Raw genomic sequence first — 21005 nt, 5'->3', positions numbered from 1 at the left:
TTCAGTTCAAATTCCTCCATCAAAGAATTTCTCCAAATTATTATTTGCACTGTATTGGTATAAAAAGTACACCGATGTGCAATTTTGGTCAAACAAATATATATGCAAACGTTCATTCATTTGTTCTTTACGTGTCCTGTTGTAAAAACATTCTGGAAAGATATCAGTAATTTGCTCCGTGAATTCAAATTATTTAGTTTTCCATTCTCAGTCACAGATATATGTTTTGGAGTTGAGAAGAGTAACAAAATAATTAACACTTTTGCTTTTGTTATGCATGGTCAACTCTTTATTTTTCGAAATAAATGCCCCAAAAATAACTTAAAATTTATACAGTTCAAGTTTTTTTCTCCAAAATATTTAATGAAAACAAATCTCATTCATATTAACAGTAGTACATGATAATAATAATAGTAATAATAACATGATCGTATAGACATAGAATATGTATAATAAAAATATAGTGTAATAGTTAACTCATCAGCAATATAAAAAAAAAAGTTAACAAAATATCTGCCTTTTCTTATTATGAAGATCGAGACAATTTTTCTTGAAAGCAATTATATGTTTCATATTTTCTAAAGGTTTGAGAGCTCGTTGAAAAGAAGGAAATAGTGGAATAAGGTTTTGCATTTTACAAGTGAATATAAAATATTTTGCAAAAAAGAAATAACTGTATTGACGAATTAAAAATTATTGATTATATTCTTAACATATATCATATCAGAATTAAAACGTATATTAATATTGAGAGGTTTTCTGCCTACCAGTATATGAGAATTCAGGCAAAAGGGTTGGGAAATAATTTCTTTGAATTTAACTATGTTGTAGTACTTGTAGTGACTCCATGCAATCAATATATCATTCCAGAAAGGATCTGTGTATTTATTGAACATTAAATGATCAGAGCAGAGATTGCTGCTGAAAAAAAATATCACCTCCCATACGTCTCAGAGAATGTGCAAAAAACATTTTCCATTTACTTTTGTTGTCTTCATCTAAGTATCTCTTTATCCAAGTAACTTCATTGCACGGTTAAAAGATAATAAATGAGGCATTTTAAGGCCTCCTCCTTTATATTCATTGTAAAGTAAAGAACGTCTAATTTTGTCCTTCTTATTACTCCATACAAATTTAAAGAGTACTCTCTGAAGTTCTGAAAAGAATGATAAAGGGGGATCAGGAAGAATACAAAGTAAATAAATCAATTTTGGTACAACTAGAGATTTAATAATGGTCACAGTTCAAGTTGGAAATTATTTATTTAGAAAAAGTGGAAAGAGTTATTACCACAAGACAAGAACATACATTGAAATGGCAAAACAAGTATGTAAAAATTGTTATCAATGTTATCTTCAATGTATTCTGTAAGCTATATTTCATAATGTACCACTCATTATTATGTAAATGTCCTTCACAAACTGCTTTTTTATGCATTCAGATTTGAAGCAATATATAAACCTAGGATTATATTATTATAAAGACCACTTATACAACAAAATCCCTTTATTACTTTTAAGACATATATGTGACATTTCTACTCTGTGTGTTATCAGGCAATTATCAAGATCATGCACTGTATAAACGATAAAATCCCTTTCAGAACAAAGTCAACATTTCAATGGCTTTTCTCCAGTATGTATTTTCAGATAACTAGTAAGATTACTGTTAAAAGAAAATCTCTTAAAACAATCCTAACATTTACAGGGTGTGTTCTTATATGCCTTGTGAGCTCACTTTTATGAGAAAATTCCTTATTTTTTAGGAACACTCTCTCCTGTAGTAACATCCCATTGATAAGAAAATGTTATATTACAATCATGACATTCATAAGGTTTTCCCTAGTGTGTGTCCTCACATGACAGGTAAGATGACCTTTTTTCAGAAAAACCTGTACTCACACTAAGAACATTAAAGGGTTTCCCACCTGAATGTTATCTAAGCTAGCTAATAACATCCTTTGATAAGAAAAATCTCATATTATAATTGAGACATTTTTAAGTTATTTTTTCTAGTACATGTATGTGTCCTAATACTATGATTACGATCACCTAGTTGAGAAAAATCTTATCACAATGGGAACATTAATGAGGCTTTTCTCCTCTGTGTGTACTTAAATGACGTGTAAGGGTACTACTTTGAGATAAACCTTTATCACAAACTTACAATTTATAGGGTGTGTTCTTATATGCCTTGTGAGCTCACTTTTATGAGAAAATTCCTTATTTTTTAGGAACACGCTCTCCTGTAGCAACATCCCATTTATAAGAAAATGTTATATTACAATCATGACATTCATAAGGTTTTCCCTAGTGTGTGTCCTCACGTACATGACAGGTAAGATGACCTTTTTCAGAAAAACCTGTACACACACTAAGAAAATTAAAGGGTTTCCCACCTGAATGTTATCTAAGCTAGCTAATAACATCCCTTTGATAAGAAAAATCTCATATTATAATCGAGACATTTTTATGTTATTTTTTCTAGTACATGTACATTGTGTATGTGTCCTAATACTATGATTACGATCACCTAGTTGAGAAAAATCTTATCACAATGGGAACATCAATGAGGCATATCTCCACTGTGTGTTCTTAAATGGCGTATAAGGGTACTACTTTGAGAAAAACCTTTATCACAATGGGAACATTTGAAAGGTTTTTCACAATGGGAACATTGTAGAGGCTTTTCAGTCAGGCTGTGTGATCTTAAATGTCCACTGAGAGAAGTTTTATGGGGAAAACCCTCATTACACTGGGAACACTTAAATAGTTTCTCTCCTGTTTGTATTTTAAGGTGATGTGTAAGATTATTCTTTTCGGAAAATCCTTTATCACAATATGAACATTGGTAAGGTTTTTCTCCACGGTGTGTTCTTAAATGTTTAATAAGGGTACCTCTTTGAGAAAAACCTTTATCACAATCTTAACATTTATAGGGTGTGTTCTTATATGCCTTGTGAGCTCACTTTTACGAGAAAATTCCTTATTTTTTAGGAACACTCTCTCCTGTAGTAAAATCCCTTTTATAAGAAAATGTTATACTACAATCATGACATTCATAAGGTTTTCCCTAGTGTGTGTCCTCACATGACAGGTAAGATGACCTTTTTTCAGAAAAATCTGTACACACACTAAGAACATTAAAGGGTTTCCTACCTGAATGTTATCTAAGCTAGCTAATAACATCCCTGTGATAAGAAAATCTCATAATATAATTGAGACATTTTTATGTTATTTTTTTCTAGTACATGTACATTGTGTATGTGTCCTAATACTATGATTACGATCACCTAGTTCAGAAAAAATCTTATCACAATGAGAACATCAATGAGGCTTTTGTCCACTGTGTGTTCTTAAATGGCGTATAAGGGTACTACTTTGAAAAAAAACCTTTATCACAATGGAAACATTTGAAAGGTTTTTCTCCACTGTGTGTTCTTAAATGTCTAGTAAAGTGACTTCTTTGAGAAAAACCCTTATCACACTGGGAACACTTAACTGGTTTCTCTCCTGTATGTGTTCTAAGGTGGCTAGTCAGCTCATTCTTTTGAGAAAATGTCTTATCACAATGGGAACATTGTAGAGGCTTTTCAGTCAGGCTGTGTGATCTTAAATGTCTACTAAGGGAAGTTTTATGGGAAAAACCCTCATCACACTGGGAACACTTAAATGGTTTCTCTCCTGTGTGTGTTCTAAGGTGACGTGTAAGATTATTCTTTTCAGAAAATCCTTTATCACAATATGAACATTGATGAGGTTTTTCTCCACTGTGTGTTCTTAAATGTTTAACAAGGGTACCTCTTTGAGCAAAACCTGTATCACACTGAGAACACTTAAATGGTTTCTCTCCTGTATGTGTTCTAAGGTGACATGTAAAATTATTCTTTTCAGAAAATCCTTTATCACAATGGGGACATTGATACGGCTCTTTTTCTCCACTGTGTGTTCTTAAATGGGTGGTAAGATAACTTGGGCGAGTAAAAACCTTATCACACTGGGAACACTTAAAGGGTTTCTCTCCTGTATGTGTTCTAAGGTGTCTAATAAGGGTACTTCTTTCAGAAAAACCCTTTTCACAATGGGAACAGTGAAAAGGCTTTTCTCCTGTATGCGTCCTTAGATGCTTTCCTAGATTACTTTGGCAAGTAAAATCCTTATCACACTGGGAACACTTAAATGGTTTCTCTCGTGTATGTGTTCTAAGGTGGCTAGTAAGCTCATTCTTTTGATAAAACATCTTATCACAATGGGAACCTCGTTGAGGCTTTCCCTTAAGGTTGTGTGTTCTTATATGTCTAATAAGGTTACTTTTATAGGGAAAACCCTCATCACACTGGGAACATTTAAAGGGTTTCTCTCCTGTATGTATTCTAAGGTGGGTAGAAAGACTAGTCTTGTAAGAAAATTTCTTAATACAATGGAAACATTGATGAGGCTTTTCTCCACTGTGTGTTCTGAAATGTCTACGAAGGGTACATTTATGGGAAAATGCCTTATCACACTGGGAACACTTGAAAGGTTTCTCTCCACTGTGTGTTCTTAAATGGCTATTAAGGGTTCCTCTTCGAGGAAAAGCTGTATCACACTGGTAACACTTAAATGGTTTCTCCCCTGTATGTGTTCTAAGATGACGAGTAAGACTAGTCTTGTAAGAAAATGTCCTATTACAATTGGAGCATTGATGAGGCTTTTCTCCACTGTGTGTTCTAAAATGTCTACGAAGGGTACTTTTATGGGAAAATCCCTTATCACACTGGGAACAATTGAAAGGTTTCTCTCCACTGTGTGTTCTTAAATGGCTATTAAGGGTTCTTCTATGAGAAAAACCCTTATCCTTATCACACTGGGAATACTTGAAGGCTTTCTCTCCAGTATGTGTTCCAAGGTGGCTAGTAAGCTCATAGTCGACCTGGTGTGTTTTCCGATGTAGTATAAGAGTGTTCTCATCTGTAAATGTCTTACTGCAATGTAAACACAGATGGGTCTCCTCTCCACTGCATGCTGTTATATGTGGGTGTATATTGTCTTGTCCATTGTCCAACTCTAGGGAGGAAAAGAAAGTAATTACATCCCTATTGAAGAGAAGGTCGAGCTCTGGTAAGTGCCAGAATTAAAATGAAAATCACTGAAGAGTAAGGATATATCACCAGGCGTAACCAGTCTGCCTAGATGCAGACTATTATGTTATGCTTAAAACCTTCAATACAGTCAACTTCGCATACATCAATTTTGACAGGATGAATTGAAATTTTCGATATGTGTGTAAATCAAAGAAAATTTGACTTTCGCCCAAGTTGACTTTGATGGGACCAAGCAAAATGCATTTAAGTAGATGATTTTTGCTTTCTATGTATTAAATCAAAATTAATTAAACCATATCTGGTCCCAAACAGAACTCAGGAACTTGCCAGCAGTTTTCTTGATTTTATAGTTTTTATCCAAACTCGGTTTAAACTGTTGTGCAGACATCCAGAAAATAAGAAAGATACCAGTATTTTTTTCATGTACACGGTATATGACTGCAGACTCATGTTAAAACTTGGACAATAGAATTACTTTCTACAAGAATATATTGCCAATAAGGAGGAAGAGAACTGCAAAATCTGTTTAATATAATGAATGAATGGGTACTGAATACGGAATCGTAACATTTATGAATCAATGATATTGAATTAAGCTACCATTATTGTGCAAACTGTTGATAGATATAGTAGGATCTTCGAAACAATCTACTACGGTCCCATACTTGATGTAACGGTTAGTGAACTGCATACATGCATTATGATAATAATACCGGTGTGATAATCGTGATTGCAGTGACGTAGTAATTAGTGTCGACCCTAGCGCTAGTCCAGCTACTACAATGCCTCCCAAACAGACAGCAATAGCATAAGCTATCAATTAGGAGCTCCTAGACAGTGAGGACTCCAAGGAGGCACTCTCAAACAATGGTAGTAGCAAATTAGATGAAATCTCAAATAAGTTTGATGACATTTACCGAAACTTGATCATCATGATCAACGCTTCATATCTATTGAAAGTCTCAGAAAGTCAGATATTAAAATAACTTATGTTTATGATGAACTCGCAACAAATTTCAGTACTGTAACGAACCAGTTCGCCACAATTTAAGTTATCTTGCAGAAAACGTAGGGGGCGCAGTAAGCTTTAGGGGCATAAGGGCTCAGAGCGCGATTACAGACGCACCATGCATAAAGCAGCTCTCAGAGCGTCTCAGAGGCTATAAATACCAGTATTTTACGGTAATTTTGTCACTTCGACGCTGGCTCTCGTCTTGGTCAGATAGCGAACTCTCCGCTTTTCTCCAGCTGAGCTAAAGTAAGGAAAAGGACTGGAAGCGAGAAATAGAGTTCCTACAAAAGGCAATCCCTGCCTTTACTACTTGTTGAGATTAATACAGGTAATTGGTGTCGGTGTTAACTATGATAACATGTTGGAGAAGTTGACTTATGTTTGTATTAAAATACAAGAAAAATGTGAAAAATTGACATGCCTCCTTTAATCGAAAAAAAAAGCCATGATGCCTTTGTCAAAATGAAAAATTGTGAACACTAAATTTGTAGAAAATTGTCTCAACTAAAACATTTCAAAATTTGAAAGAAAATCAATCAATATTTACAGAGATACAATCAATTTTCCAAAAATCTGCTGACGTCATAATATGCAAATTGAAATTTTGAGTTCGGAGGCCATTATGATGATTTCATGAGTTAATTGAGGGTCAATTGAGACATGAAATCATATTTCCGACTCATAATCTTTCTAAATATGAAAAAATATTGGGAGTTCTTATCTATTCTGAAGAGTTACAACAAACTTTGTATAGGCATGTTTTTGCTCTTGTATTGTGGATAAAGATAGCGCAGGTCCGCGTGCGCTGTCAACTTTGACGGACGTTCATTGCGTTATTAAAAGATGAACAAGTTATCAAAATGCTTGGAAAAATGTGCCAAATATGATGATAGAGAAAATATGGCGATTCTATGTTGCAAAATGCTAGTACGCGCAAAAAACGCGCGCGCATGCGCATGAGCGCGATTTTTTGTCAAATGCTCCATATGGCCTGAAACGTATGCAAAAAAAAATTTGGGATGATTTAGAGCATTTTAAATTTTTGAGCCCGCGGACGAACGCGCACGCGCTCATTTTTGCATGTTTATTGATCTGAAATTGACCGGACGGATATTGATCTTAATCATGAAAAATTCCTTTCCGTTATGAAGATATGATCATAAGTTGATTTTCACAAAATGGCGCCTGGATGACGTCACAATGATTTTGAGTCTTTGAAAAGTCACACAGTTCTAAGTTAGACTAAGATCTATCATCATTGAAATTTTCATGACAATGGCTTTATTCAGTCTTGAGATATCCTGCGAACAAAATGGAGGAAGAATAATAGGAATAATAATAAAAATCTTGACGAAATCAATAGGTGATACGAAGACTTCGTACGTATCACCTAATAATACTGTAAACTTATAGAGCGCACACACCGTCCGGGGACGCTAATGGCGCTTAGCTAGCTCAGCAACAGTTCTTTTTGATACAAGTAAAATAAACAATTTTGCAATATTCATTTATTTAACCCATTTATATCCTCAGCTCTGCCCGGTGGGGCCGGGTGCCCTCCAGCTGCTCTGTTGACGTTCACTGACAATTTAAGGGACTCGCCCAGTCAGCACATTATTCACAGGATCTCTAGGATCTGAGGCCACCAGGCCCCACACGGGCAGCCAATGAGACTAAACGGTGATAACTCATTAATTTCAGATGTATATATACAAATAACATATCAATTATGGATTTAGTAAAATAAACTTATACAAGTTAAGGAAGTACTGAGTTAAAGATGGAATAGGTAAGTCTGATGACAATCTTTATTAAAGGTGGAGTATGTTGCAATATAGCATAGTGATGGGGAAGTTTATTCCATAATTTGGCTGCTGCATGTGAAAAAGCATGGTCTCCCCATAATGATGGGTACGGGGAATTTGCAGCAAATTACCACATCCAGATCTTAAGGTACAAGTTGGATTGTAGGGGTGTAGTGAGTCTTTAATATATTGTGGCAAAATTCCATGGAGAGCCCGATAAACAAGTAACATAATTTTGAAGTGGACCCTTTTCTGGACAGGTAGCTAGTGAAGAGAGCGTAATATAGGCGTAATAGAGGACATTATTGGTGTGAAAGTAAAGAGTCGATTTTGGAGGGATTGCAGTCTGTCTTGCTGCTGTTTGGTTAGTCCAAATAGGAAAGAATTACACAAATCTAATCGAGATGAGATTAATGCATGGATTAATTGTTCACATGCTTTTTGAGTCAAAGATTTTCGTACAAACCCAAGATATGACCATCTGAATAAATATACTCCCCATAGGAACTCAGTGTTATATGCTCTGGCTCCTAACCATTAGAACCAGAGCATATAACACTGAGTTCCCATAGGACATATATGTATTCAGATGGTCATATCTCACCCAATACTTAACATATTTAATTGGTTTTCGACATTTGTACATTATTTTTGATGCTCTTTCGAAAAATAAAAAAAGAATTGCGAAATTCTAAAATTAGATTTTTTATGACGTCACACTTCACCACTCTATAGGTTATATGATGTTTTGGAAGCGCGAACATGTAACTGCACTAACTGACGCTGGTTCTGATATTTCTCACGATCAGACTCTAGGCCCAATTTAAGCCATTTGCGCATTGTTGAACATTGTTGAAGGTTGATGAAAAAAATTGCTTAATTTTTGTATGTTACTTATTATATTCCTTCTACTGTACTAACCCTCTGACATGCAAAAAATCCTGAAAAAATTCTCAAACCACGAAGATATCTATGGTTTTCTTTGAAGGTGTCAATGTATGACACTCTCTAACAGTGATTAACAGTAAATTCTCCCAACCATTTTTGAATTTTCCCAAACGTTTTTCCATGAAAAAAGACATATAGAACAGGCTATGAAAAATCTGTCAACACTTAAATGTCTGGAATGGAATGTAGAGCCATTTTATTGCTTTGTGAGATTTCCATTCACCTAAAATGCAATTAAATTGTAATGATATAGTTGGGAGAATTAAGGAATCGATCAGATCAGTTTTTTCCAATTTGTACCATGAATAATGGTCTGTTTTCACTCAAATTTTAAGATTATCTTTAATTGTACATCTAGCATTGAAGTCACTACCTTAGCACCACTTTCTCTCATCTGTGATGCAACCTTGTCTCATATACACCAAAAATGTCAAGGTCATAATATCTATAACAAAGTCATTGAATTCAGAGTTTTTATTATGAATCGGGCGGGTATTAATCATACAAATAATTATTATGCTATTATTGATATAATTATATAATGTGTTAATTTCCAAGGAATTTACATGTTTTGTTAATTTCATTAGTAATGTTAGTAATATTAAGTAATGTTAATTTGTTAAGTTATGTTAGTAATATTTGATCTTCTTGTTAATTTAAGTAATGATAATTTGTTAAGTTATGTTAGTAATATTTTGTTTTCTTGGTAATTTGAGTAATGTGATTCCATTTTAGTAATATTGAATTTTTTTTTTAAAGTAATTTTGATTTGTGTACATGTACAGTGCTTTGAAACAGTTGTCACAAGCGCTATATAAATTTTTCATATTATTATTATTATACAAAAGGAGACACTCTGTTGTGGTTGATCAAGTTTATCCTTTGAACGGTGAGGCAGTGATGCCTTACAATCGTTTCGGTGACAGTTTCTATGTTTGCCACCTTGATTTCCCCTGCGCGTTTTGGTATAGAAGGTTGAAGCCCACATGATGTGATAACATTTAAAACGTCATGTGGTAATTCAGTTAACTTGTCTTTCCACTGCCGAAACTCAGCTGTATTATACTTATATACATGTTGTGTGGACTTGAGCTCAGAGGAGGCAGTAGTCACAGTAGGTGTATAATGAATGGTACATTTATTATTATCTGGCCCTGGAATAGGGTGAATATCACCTGCTTTTTAAGATTCAACTTGAAAAACTTGCACAAGAATAATTAGCATTATATGAAGCATCTCCTACTATATGGTTGATGTACAAAGTCATTTACATAACCACTAACAAAATTATGTGCACATGGAATGTTACTCACATGGAAGCACAATGTTACAAAGATGAACAGAGATGAATAGAATACATTGTATTACATAGCTCCGATTGTGCTTGGTCAGGCAATGACAATACAGGGTTAATACAACAATTCAGAGCCTCGATCATAAGATTTTTACATAAATGAACATTCATATCAAATGCTAATGCAACTTATTCAAAAATAGAATGGTAGTGAAATCCTATAGTGTACCATAGGCTTACTATACAATAACATGAGTTAAGGATACAGGTAATATTAAACAAAATCAATTTTAATACAAAAGATAATACTGTAGTTCTTTCATAACAAATGAAAGAGAAAAAACATTCTATGTAAAAGTGAAAAGAGAAATAAAGAGTATGAAACAAGGGAAACGCTCTCGGCGGTCTCGCCTGCACAACGCAATTCAATATGATAAACCAGAACGTCAATGACGTAGCGCTCATCCGCATCTCGCAACAACAAATATCGTAAATTTTATATGGTACACTTTTGAACTGGTCAAAAAATAAAAATTTGATGCCCTGGAAGGGACATAATTTCATTTCATTTGCATAAAGTACCATAAATAATCAATGAAGCAAAATCTCACAATTCTGTGTAGAATTTTAGTGTTCCAAATTTAGCTCTACCAGATAAGGCAAACCAAATAAAAATCGGACAAGAAATGAGGGAAAAGAAGCAATTTTTATTATTTTTGGAATAAATTTGCATAAATTACCATAATTAATTAATGGAGAACAATTTCAAAATTCTGTGTAGAAGTTTAGTGTACCAAAGTTAGCTCTACGTTACAAAGCAAACCAAATCAAAATCGATCAAGAAATGAAGGAGAAGAAGCCTTTTTTGTGATTTCGAATAAATTTGCATAAATTAGCATAATGAATTTCACGATTCTGTGTAGAAATTTTAAATCCCCCTCCTAGCCCTATCATATGAAACAATCAGAATCAGAATCAAAATCGGTTGAAAAATAACGAAGAAGAAGCATTTTGAAAATCTTGAAGTTGATGCCACAACAAAGTCTAAGTTTGTTGACCTTAAATGACCTTTAGCCTTAACTTAGTGACCTGAAATTCTACTCACATGATTGGGGAGACTTGATAACCCTATAGTCCAAGTTTCATTGACTAAGAACTTATACTTTCAAAATTATATCAAAAATTAAAAAACTTAACCTTAGGTTAAGTTTTCGATGATGATGCTACAACATAGTCCAAGTCTATTGACCTGAAATGACCTTTGACCTTGACTTTGTGATCTGAAATTCTACTCACATGATTGGGGATACTTGATTACCCTATAGTCAAAGTTTCATTGACTAAGAACATATACTTTAAAAATTATATCAAAGATTCAAAAACTTAACCTTAGGTTAAGTTTTTGAAGTTGACGCCGCCGCCGTCGCAATCACCGGAAAAGCGGCGCCTATGTCTCGCTTTTTGCTACGCAGGCGAGACAAAAATCATTAAAAATCTGATAAAAGATACAAAAGAAAAATATCAATACCGGTATCTATGTTACATTCTATCTAGAAATATATTTTCTACAGTGAACTTACAAAAATAAATACTATCCCTTCAAATGTCTTCTTGGGGGAAAACGTGACATCATATACGAGAAAAGATATCGCTTCCTCGATCCGAAAATAAGATATACAATGAGTAGGCCTGCGGGTGCACCATGTGAGAGAGAGAGGGAGGATTGAGAGTAGAATAATTGAAATTGATCATTTATGAAGTGCATGTACCAAAAAAGTTGGGGGTACATTTAGCTTGCAAAATGAAATCCTATTTCAAGCATGCCATTTCATCCCCCCCCCCCCCCCCTCCTGAAGTTTTGTGATAAATTCACAGTACACACAATTTTGCTACATGAATTCATGACGCTGAAATCTACTTTCATGATACTGAAAATATATACATCAACATAGTCTTACACATTTCACCCTCATTTTGTATTATGTATAGCGGTCCTTATGAGTAGTGACCCCCAATATAAATTACGAATAGCGGTCCTTATGAGTAGTGACTCCCACTGTAAATTATGAATAGCGCCCCTTCTTCATGTTCATGAATAGCGACCCTCATTTGGTATTATGAGTAGAGGCCTGTCCTTACAAGTAATGACCCTCAATATAAATAATGAATAGCAACCCTTATCTCACGCTATAAATAGCGGTCCTTATGAATAACGGTCCTTATGACATTACAAATTGTGACCTCCTTTCCGTTTTATTAATAGCGCTTCTTCATGTATAGGAAGTTACACGTTATGAATTGTAGTCCTTAAGACTAGCGAGGTTACCCCTTAAAAGATTTCTCTCCTGTATGTGTTCTAAGGTTCCTAATTTTGGACATTTATATGTAGCAGAGGCGCCAGAGGTGACGAGGGGGGGGGGGCAGGGAAAAATGTGGGGGGTGGGGTAAAACGCATTTTCGCTCCACAAAAAACAAATCACTGGTAAAGGAGTGAAAATGGTAGGTATTTTTTAACCAAAAATACAATAAAAATTGAATCACAACAAAAATTATATTCTATCCAAAGAAAAGGAGAGTAAACAGAAATTGAATTTCCTAAATATTCTGCATGCCCCTATATTTATCGATGGAGGATTTGAAAATAGCAATAGGCGCATATCGTGGAAATTATGTGAGAGGAATGGAAAAGAGTGTATGTTTTTTATCATATGGATGAGAAGACATGATCCCCTCAACACTGGCGTACTGACGGGTTGGGGTGGGGCTTGGGGCAGTTGCCCCCTTCCCCCCGCCCCCAAATAATATTCAAACAAGGTTTATTTCTCATTCGATACCTCTAGAGATTTACAAATGTTGCTGAAATGACACGATTTTCTGGGATTTTTTCTCAATTTCTTTTGTAAGTGCGTTTGTTGGAAAATATCAAAATCCAAAATTTACAGTCAGGCCTTCAGCCCCCACCAGGGCCCTAAGATGGGCCCCTCAAGTCATCTGACTTTAATGAAATGCCTAAAAAAACCTGAGCTTCAAGGGGCTCAGCCCCCTGGCACAAATACAATATCTGACCATGATAATTAAATGCCTAAAACCCCTGAGCTTTCAGGGGCTCCTCACCTCAACTCCCCCGGGGTAATAGAGCGATTTTACTAACAAAAAAAAAAAAATTTAAAATATTCAAGTTTGATTGTAATACATTAACAGGTTCTCAGAATATCGTGATTACAAGCTCTTTTTTGATATACATGTATGACCCTTTGATCTTTGACCTCATGACCCTCAAATCTAATCAGTTCATTGGCTCTGCAAGATACACACATGTCATGAGTTTGTTAGTAATCCATCCATCTGTTCTAATGATAATATTTATGTGGCATTTTTACTCTGTGTGTTAATAGTCAATTAGCAAGATCATTCACTGTATAAACGATAAAATCCCTTTTTAGAACAAAGTAAACATTTAAATGGCTCTTCTCCAGTAACTAGTAAGATTATTGTTAAAAGAAAATCTCTTAAAGATCGTCACCACTACTGGGCCAGAAGGGATTAGACCACACAGAGAGCCATCGAGGTCACTGTGACAGGTGGCTATCTCATTAACTCAGCTCTCATTTAACATAAGAAAAAGAGGACCATGGGGGACCAACAGGCACCGATTAGGGAAGTTTTCTATATAGAGGGAGCAACTCTGTGACTTAAACATAGCTAAGAGGCGTACAAGCAGAGCTGGTAGGAAGGTTGCAAGAAAGGCATTGTCTGCTCCACCAAGATCCATTTCTTCTCATGTATCCTGTAATACGCGACCTCTTCGTTTCGTCAGCAAAAGAGATAACATAGATGATGCCCTCATCAAAATTGAATTGCCTAAAAATCGTTGTGAATCTCAGCCCACACGTTTTGCACTCTGGAATGCGAGATCGATCAAGGCCAAAGGGAAAGCCACGACTGTTTGTGACTATGTCATACAAGATCGCATTGATGTGTTAGCCCTTACTGAGACCTGGCTAACAAACACAGACAGAGATCACCATGCCATTGCAACCATCCGCAAGACATTGGTGAATTATGACTTTCATCACATCCCACGGGCAACATCCACAGGTGGAGGAGTTGTTGTGATCCTGCATAAAGCTTTCGATGTCGTGTTCCATGACAGGCATGCCTTCTCTTCGTTTGAATACAGTGACCTTACCATCCACTCGTCGACAAAGCATCTCCGCCTAGTCACTGTATACAGACCTCCAACATCGAAGAAAAATAAACACTCGATCGCAGATTTTTGTCAAGAATTCTCTTCCTTCATTGAGATTCTCCAGGCGTCAAACAAGCCTCTACTACTTGTAGGAGACTTTAACATCCACGTCGACAACGAAGCTGATGCTAATTCTAGAGCATTCCTTGAGCTCCTTGATGGGGTTAGTTTCAGTAATCATGTTTGCTGTCCTACACATAAGGCTAAGCACACACTTGACCTGATCATCACCAGGGGAGAGAACCAGTTGGTTTCCAATGTTACAACCAGTCAGTCACTGCCATCTGACCATTCTGTTGTTACATGCGACCTCAAATTATCACGCCCTGCGCATATTCAGAAGAAATTTAAGTCCCGATCCCTCAAGACCATCGACCTGAGTTCATTCGCAGCTGATCTAGCATCATCAAGTGTCATCACCAACCCCCCAGATGATCCAGAACAGCTAGCGAACTTATTAGACAGTGAACTTCGAAACATTCTAGATTTACATGCTCCAGAACTTGAGAAGAATGTTATTCTACGTCCACACGCCCCCTGGTACAACCAACATCTTAGAAAGGCGAAACAAGAACGTAGACGCTGCGAGAGGAGAGCAACAAAGCCAACAAGCTTGCAAATCGACAAAGAGATCTACCAGAAACATTGCAAGCTCTACAATGATCTACTTTATGAAACCAAGGAATTGTATTTTCAGAACAAGATACAGGATGCAGATCAGAAGCAGCTTTTCCGCATAATGAATGATCTGACTTCTCCTACTGCAGGTTCCTGTTTACCACAGCACACAAGTCCATTTGAGCTCGCTCAAGATTTTAGTGACTTCTTCACAACCAAGATTAGACGTCTTCGCGACAACCTTGATCAGCAAATCTATGAAGACATCTCGGCTGATATTTCTTCATCAACCCATCATCACTTCATGAATTTTGACGAAGTCTCACAGGACGAGGTTTTGTCAATCATTAAGACCTCATCTTCAGCATCCTGTGCCTTGGACCCCTTGCCCACCATCCTCCTGAAGCGTTGCACATCTATTCTTGCTCCTCTCATCACAAAGTTCGTCAACCTGAGTTTCCAGATGGGCATATTTCCCACAGCCTTGAAACACGCTATAGTGTTTCCAAAACTTAAGAAATCGAATCTACCAGTCAACGAACTCAAGAATTTCAGACCAATCTCAAACATCCCCTACATGTCGAAGGTAATAGAAAGGGCTGTCATGGGGCAATTTCTAGAGTACCTTGAAGAAAATGCCTTACTTCCTAAAACACAGTCAGCTTACCGAAAGCACCATAGTGTAGAAACAGCTCTTCTACGCGTAGAAAATGACTGCTTAGAGGCCTTAGACACCCATAAAGAAGTGATCCTCGTACTCCTAGATTTTACGGCCGCGTTCGACACTATAGACCATCCAATACTCCTGGAGAGACTTTCTGAGAATTTTGGAGTTTCAGGAAATGCAATGAAATGGTTCCACTCTTACCTTGCAGGAAGGAATCATGTGGTAAGAGTGAGCCTTGCTTCTTCAGGACCAGTAGAGGACACATGCGGCGTACCCCAAGGTTCGGTACTTGGACCGCTGCTGTTTACCCTGTACACTGCCCCAATCCATGACATCATATCTGAGCATGGAATTCAGTCAATGTTATATGCTGACGACACTCAGATCTACCTGTCTTTCGACCCATCAGAGAGAGCATCTGCCGTTCTTCGAGTGAACAGATGCATAGCTGACATCCGCTCCTGGGCAGGCTTAAACAAGTTAAAAATTAATGACGGAAAAACGGAAGTTCTTCACTTTTCCTCCAGATTCCTCCCAAGAACACCCTCTGTTACGGTAACAGTCGGTGAGTCAGTTATTGAAGCCAAGGCCGAGGCTAGGAACTTGGGAATCATATTCGATGAGCACGCCACTAGGAAATCTCATGTCGCAGGGGTGTGTCGCTCTGCCATGTCATCCATCAGAAAGATAGGTCAAATTCGTAGGGTTTTAGACCGGAAGACAACTCTCACTCTCATCCATGCCTTCGTCACCTCCAAACTTGACACATGCAATGCACTTCTTCCTAATCTTCCTGCCAACGAACTGATGAAGCTTCAAAGAATTCAAAACATCGCAGCCAGAATCACAGAGAAAGCAACTGGTCTCACTTCTACCACATCCCTTCTCCGTAACCTCCACTGGCTCCCAATCAACAAGCGGATTCACTTTAAGATCCTACTTCTCACCTACAAGTCTCTCTCTAACTCTACCCCTTCTTATCTGTCTGAACTCATTCACACCTACACACCCTCCCGTGCTCTCAGATCCCAGAACAAACATCTTCTCCAGATTCCTCGTTTTAAGACCCAGTACTACGGCCGTAGCTCCTTCACCTTCAATGCTCCCACCCTCTGGAACTCTCTACCGCTCGCCATTCGAACTGCACCTTCCATCCAGACCTTCAAGACTGCACTTAAGACCTACCTTTTTAAGAATTAGTTATTAATCTATAATTTGAATTGAAATTGTATATGCCTACAACTTGTAATATATAAATAAAATCTTGAACCATAATTGTTGTATCATTATTTAAGAATGAATATCTATCTAGTTACTGTTATACTATTTTAGTTAAGATCTTGTCAGATTTTTTGAATTTTTTGAGGATAGTTCAATAGTAGATGTATGTAATTAATTAAGCTTGTAATACAATGTAAAGCGCATAGAGACATACCTTGTATAATGCGCTATAGAAATATAATTTATTATTATTATATTAAGTAGCTACAAGTATGGCAGTGTGCCTTTAATACAATCTGAACATTTATGTTCTTATATGCCTTGTGAGCTCACATTCATAAGAAAATCCTTATTTTATTAGGAACGCTTGACGAGTTTCTCTCTTGTATGTGTTCTACGGTGGCTAGTAACATCCTTTTATAAAAAAAAATCTCTTATTACAATCACTACATTTATAAGGTTTTTCTCTTGTGTGTGTGTGTCTAACATGACAAGTTAGATGACCTTGTTCACAAAAAGCTGTATCACAAACGGATCAATTAAAGGGTTTCCTACCTGTAATATATATCCAAGCTGGCTAATAACATCCAATTGATAGAAATCTCATATTACAATCGAAACATTTTCATTTTTTTTTTCTAGTACATGTATGTGTCCTAATATGAAAATTAAGATCACCTTGTTGAGAAAAACTGGTATCGTAATGGTAACATCGATAAGGCTTTTCTCCACTGTGTGTTCTTAAAAGTCAAATAAGGGTACTTCTTGGAGAAAAACTTGTATCACAAATTGGAATCCTTAAAGGGTTTCTCTCCTGTATGTGTTCTAAGGTGGTTAGTAAGCCTAGCCTTTTGAGAAAAACCCTTATCACACTTGGAAAATTGATAAGGCTTTTCTCATGTATGTCCTTACATGAGAGGTACATGTAAGAGTACTTTGTTGAGAAAATCTCTTATCACAATGGTAGCATCGACGAGGCTCTTCATCGAGGCTCTTCATCGAGGCTATGTGTTCTTAAATGTCTAATGAGTGTACTTTTATAGAGAAAACCCTTATCACACTAGGAACATTTAAAGGGTTTCTCCCCTGTATGTGTTCTAAAGTGGGTAGTAAGACTAGTCTTTTGAGAAAATGTCTTATCACAATGGGGACACTTAAATGATTTCTCTCCTGTATGTGTTCTAAGTTGGTTAGTAAGAATAGCCTTTCGAGAAAATGTCTTATCACAATGGGGACAATTAAAGGGTTTCTCTCCTGTATGTGTTCTTAAATGGGTAGTAAGATAACTTTGGAAAGTAAAAACCTTATCATACTTGGAACACTTAAAGGGTTTCTCTCCTGTATGTGTTCTAAGGTGGGCAGCAAGAATAGTCTTTACAGAAAGCCCCTTATCACACTGAGAACACTTAAATGGTTTCTCTCCTGTATGTGTTCTAAGGTCAGGAGTAAGATTATTCTTTTCAGGAAGTCCTTTATCACAATTGGGACATTGATGAGGCTCTTCATCGAGGCTGTGTGTTCTTAAATGTCTATATAGGGTACTTTTATAGGGAAAACCCTTATCAAACTAGGAACATATAAAGGGTTTCTCTCCTGTATGTGTTCTAAGGTGGGCAGCAAGAATAGTCTTTTCAGGAAATCCTTTACCACAATTGGGACATCGATAAGGCTTTTCTCCACTGTGTGTTCTTAAATGGGTAGTAAGATAACTTTAGCAAGTAAAAACCTTATCAAACTGGGAACACTTAAAGGTTTTCTCTCCTGTTTGTGTTCTAAGGTGGGCAGTAAGATTAGTCTTTACAAAAAATGTCTTATCACACTGGGAACACTTAAATGGTTTCTCTCCTGTATGTGTTCTAAGGTGTCTATTAAAGGTCCTATGAAATGCAGCAAAGATGTTAATTTACTCATTAATATGTTTTTTTTTAAATATAATCCCATCCAAAATACTTCTTTCAGAAAAACCCTTTTCACAATAGGAACAGTGAAAGGCTTTTCTCCTGTATGCGTCCTTAGATGCTTTCCTAGATTACTTTGGCAAGTAAAAGCCTTGTCACACTGGGAAAAGATGAAAGGTTTCTCTTGTGTATGTGTTCTAAGGTGGCTAGTAAGCTCATTCTTTTGAGAAAACGTCTTATCACGATGGGAACATCGTTGAGGCTTTTTCGTTGAGGCTGTGTGTTCTTAAATGTCTAGTAAGGTGACTTCTTTGAGAAAATGTCTTATCACAATGGGGACACTTAAAGGGTTTCTCTCCTGTATGTGTTCTAAGGTGGTTAGTAAGAACAGACTTTTGAGCAAATGTCTTATCACAATGGGGACACTTAAAGGGTTTCTCTCCTGTATGTGTTCTAAGGTGGACAGTAAGAATAGTCTTTACAGAAAATGTCTTATCACACTGAGAACACTTAAATGGTTTCTCTCCTGTATGTGTTCTAAGGTGGTTAGTGAGAATAGTCTTTACAGAAAATGTCTTATCACAATGGGGACACTTAAAGGGTTTCTCTCCTGTATGTGTTCTAAGGTGGGCAGTAAGATTAGTCTTTACAGAAAATCCCTTATCACACTGAGAACACTTAAATGGTTTCCCTCCTGTATGTGTTCTAAGGTGACGATTAAGATTATTCTTTTCAGGAAATCCTTTATCACAATTGGGACGTTGATAAGGCTTTTCTCCCCTGTTGAAAATTTTCCCTCCAGTTTGTGTTCTAGGGTGGCTTCTTAGCTCATACTCGCCCTGGTGTGTTTTCTGATGTAGTATAAGAGTGTTCTCATCTGTAAATGTCTTACTGCAATGTAAACACAGATGGGACTTCTCTCCACTGCATGATGTTATATGTGGGTGTTTATTGTCTTGTCCATTGTCCAACTCTGGGGAGGAAAAGAAAGTAATTACATCCTTATTGAAGAGAAGGCCGAGCTCTGGTAAATGCCAGAATTAAAAATCCCTATAGAGTAAAGAAATATCACATGGCGTATCCAGTCTGCCTAGATGCAGACTATCATGTAATGGTTAAAACCTTCAATACAGTCAACTTCGCATACATCAATTTTGACAGGATACATTGAAATCTTTCATATAGTGTGTAAGTCAAAGAAAATGAATTAAACCATATCTGGTCCTAAACAGAACTCTGGAACTTGCCAGCAGTTTTGTTGATATTAAAGATTTTATCCAAATTCGGTTTAAACTGTTGGGCAGACATCCAGAAATTAAGAAAGTTAGGGGTATTTTTTATCATGTACACGGTATATGACTGGCAGACTCCTGTTAAAACTTGGACGATAAAATTACTTTCTTCAAGAATATATTGCCAATAAGGAGGAAGAGAACTGCAAAATCCGTTTACCATAATGAATGAATGGGTGCTGAATACGGAATGGTAATACATATGAATCGATAATATTGAATTTAGCTACCATTCTTGTGCAGACTGTTGATACTTGATAGATATTGTTGGATCTTCGAAATAATCTACTACGGTCCCATACTTGATGAAACGTTCAGTGAACTGCGTACATGCATTGATACTAATACCGGTGTGATAATCGTGATTGTGGTGACGTAGTAATTAGTGTCGACCCTATATAGGGCTAGGCTAGCTAGTAGTACTACAATGCCTCCCAAACAGACAGCAATAGCATAAGGAGCTTCTAGACATTAATGACTCCAAGGAGGCACTCTCAAACAATGGTAGTAGCAAATTACATGAAATTTCAAATAATTTGATGAAATTCACCACAAACTTGATCATCATGATCAACGCTTCATAACTATTGAAAGTCTCAGAAAGTCTGATATTAAAATAACTGAAGTTTGTGATGAACTCGCAACAATTTCAGTACCTTCACACCTCATCAGAGAAGGCAAAATCAACCTTGATGGATGTCGAGATGAAGGTGAATGAGAAGGAGACAGCCATCAAACATCCAAGTGAACTGATAACAGCCTCAAACAAATTGCAAACCTGAAATGCCAAGTTTATAAGAGCAGTATTCTCAAAACAGCTGCAAAAGAACCTTTGGAGCATGGAAAAAATACCAATACTCTCGTTTGTGAAGAAGAAAGAAATAGACCGTAGCCATCAAGTTGGCGACCTTTCTTCAG

At 36.5% G+C, this 21005-nt stretch overlaps 1 protein-coding gene across 10 annotated transcripts in view; it reads right to left on the bottom strand.

Moving 5' to 3' along the window:
• Positions 1–1305: 1305 nt before the first annotated feature.
• LOC100888536 (gastrula zinc finger protein XlCGF57.1) overlaps positions 1306–21005 on the bottom strand; it is a 34724-nt gene continuing 15024 nt past the window's right edge. For 2 of the 10 annotated variants that reach the window (XM_030994626.1, XM_030994627.1), the window contains exons 2-4: positions 20744–20865; positions 19688–19768; positions 1306–5045 (exon numbers count right to left, since the gene is read on the bottom strand). In XM_030994626.1, the coding sequence (XP_030850486.1) occupies positions 3376–5045; positions 19688–19768; positions 20744–20756 (1764 nt within the window). In that variant the 5' untranslated portion in view covers positions 20757–20865 and the 3' untranslated portion in view covers positions 1306–3375. Of the gene's footprint in view, positions 5046–18824; positions 19769–20743; positions 20866–21005 lie in introns of those variants that run through there. The other 8 variants (XM_030994632.1, XM_030994630.1, XM_030994624.1 and 5 more) reach the window with 5 other exon arrangements.

Source organism: Strongylocentrotus purpuratus, unplaced genomic scaffold (genome assembly GCF_000002235.5).
Source record: "Strongylocentrotus purpuratus isolate Spur 01 unplaced genomic scaffold, Spur_5.0 spur5_scaffold_21, whole genome shotgun sequence".
Classification (NCBI taxonomy): domain Eukaryota; kingdom Metazoa; phylum Echinodermata; class Echinoidea; order Camarodonta; family Strongylocentrotidae; genus Strongylocentrotus; species Strongylocentrotus purpuratus.
This window is presented reverse-complemented; position numbering and strand designations above follow the sequence as displayed.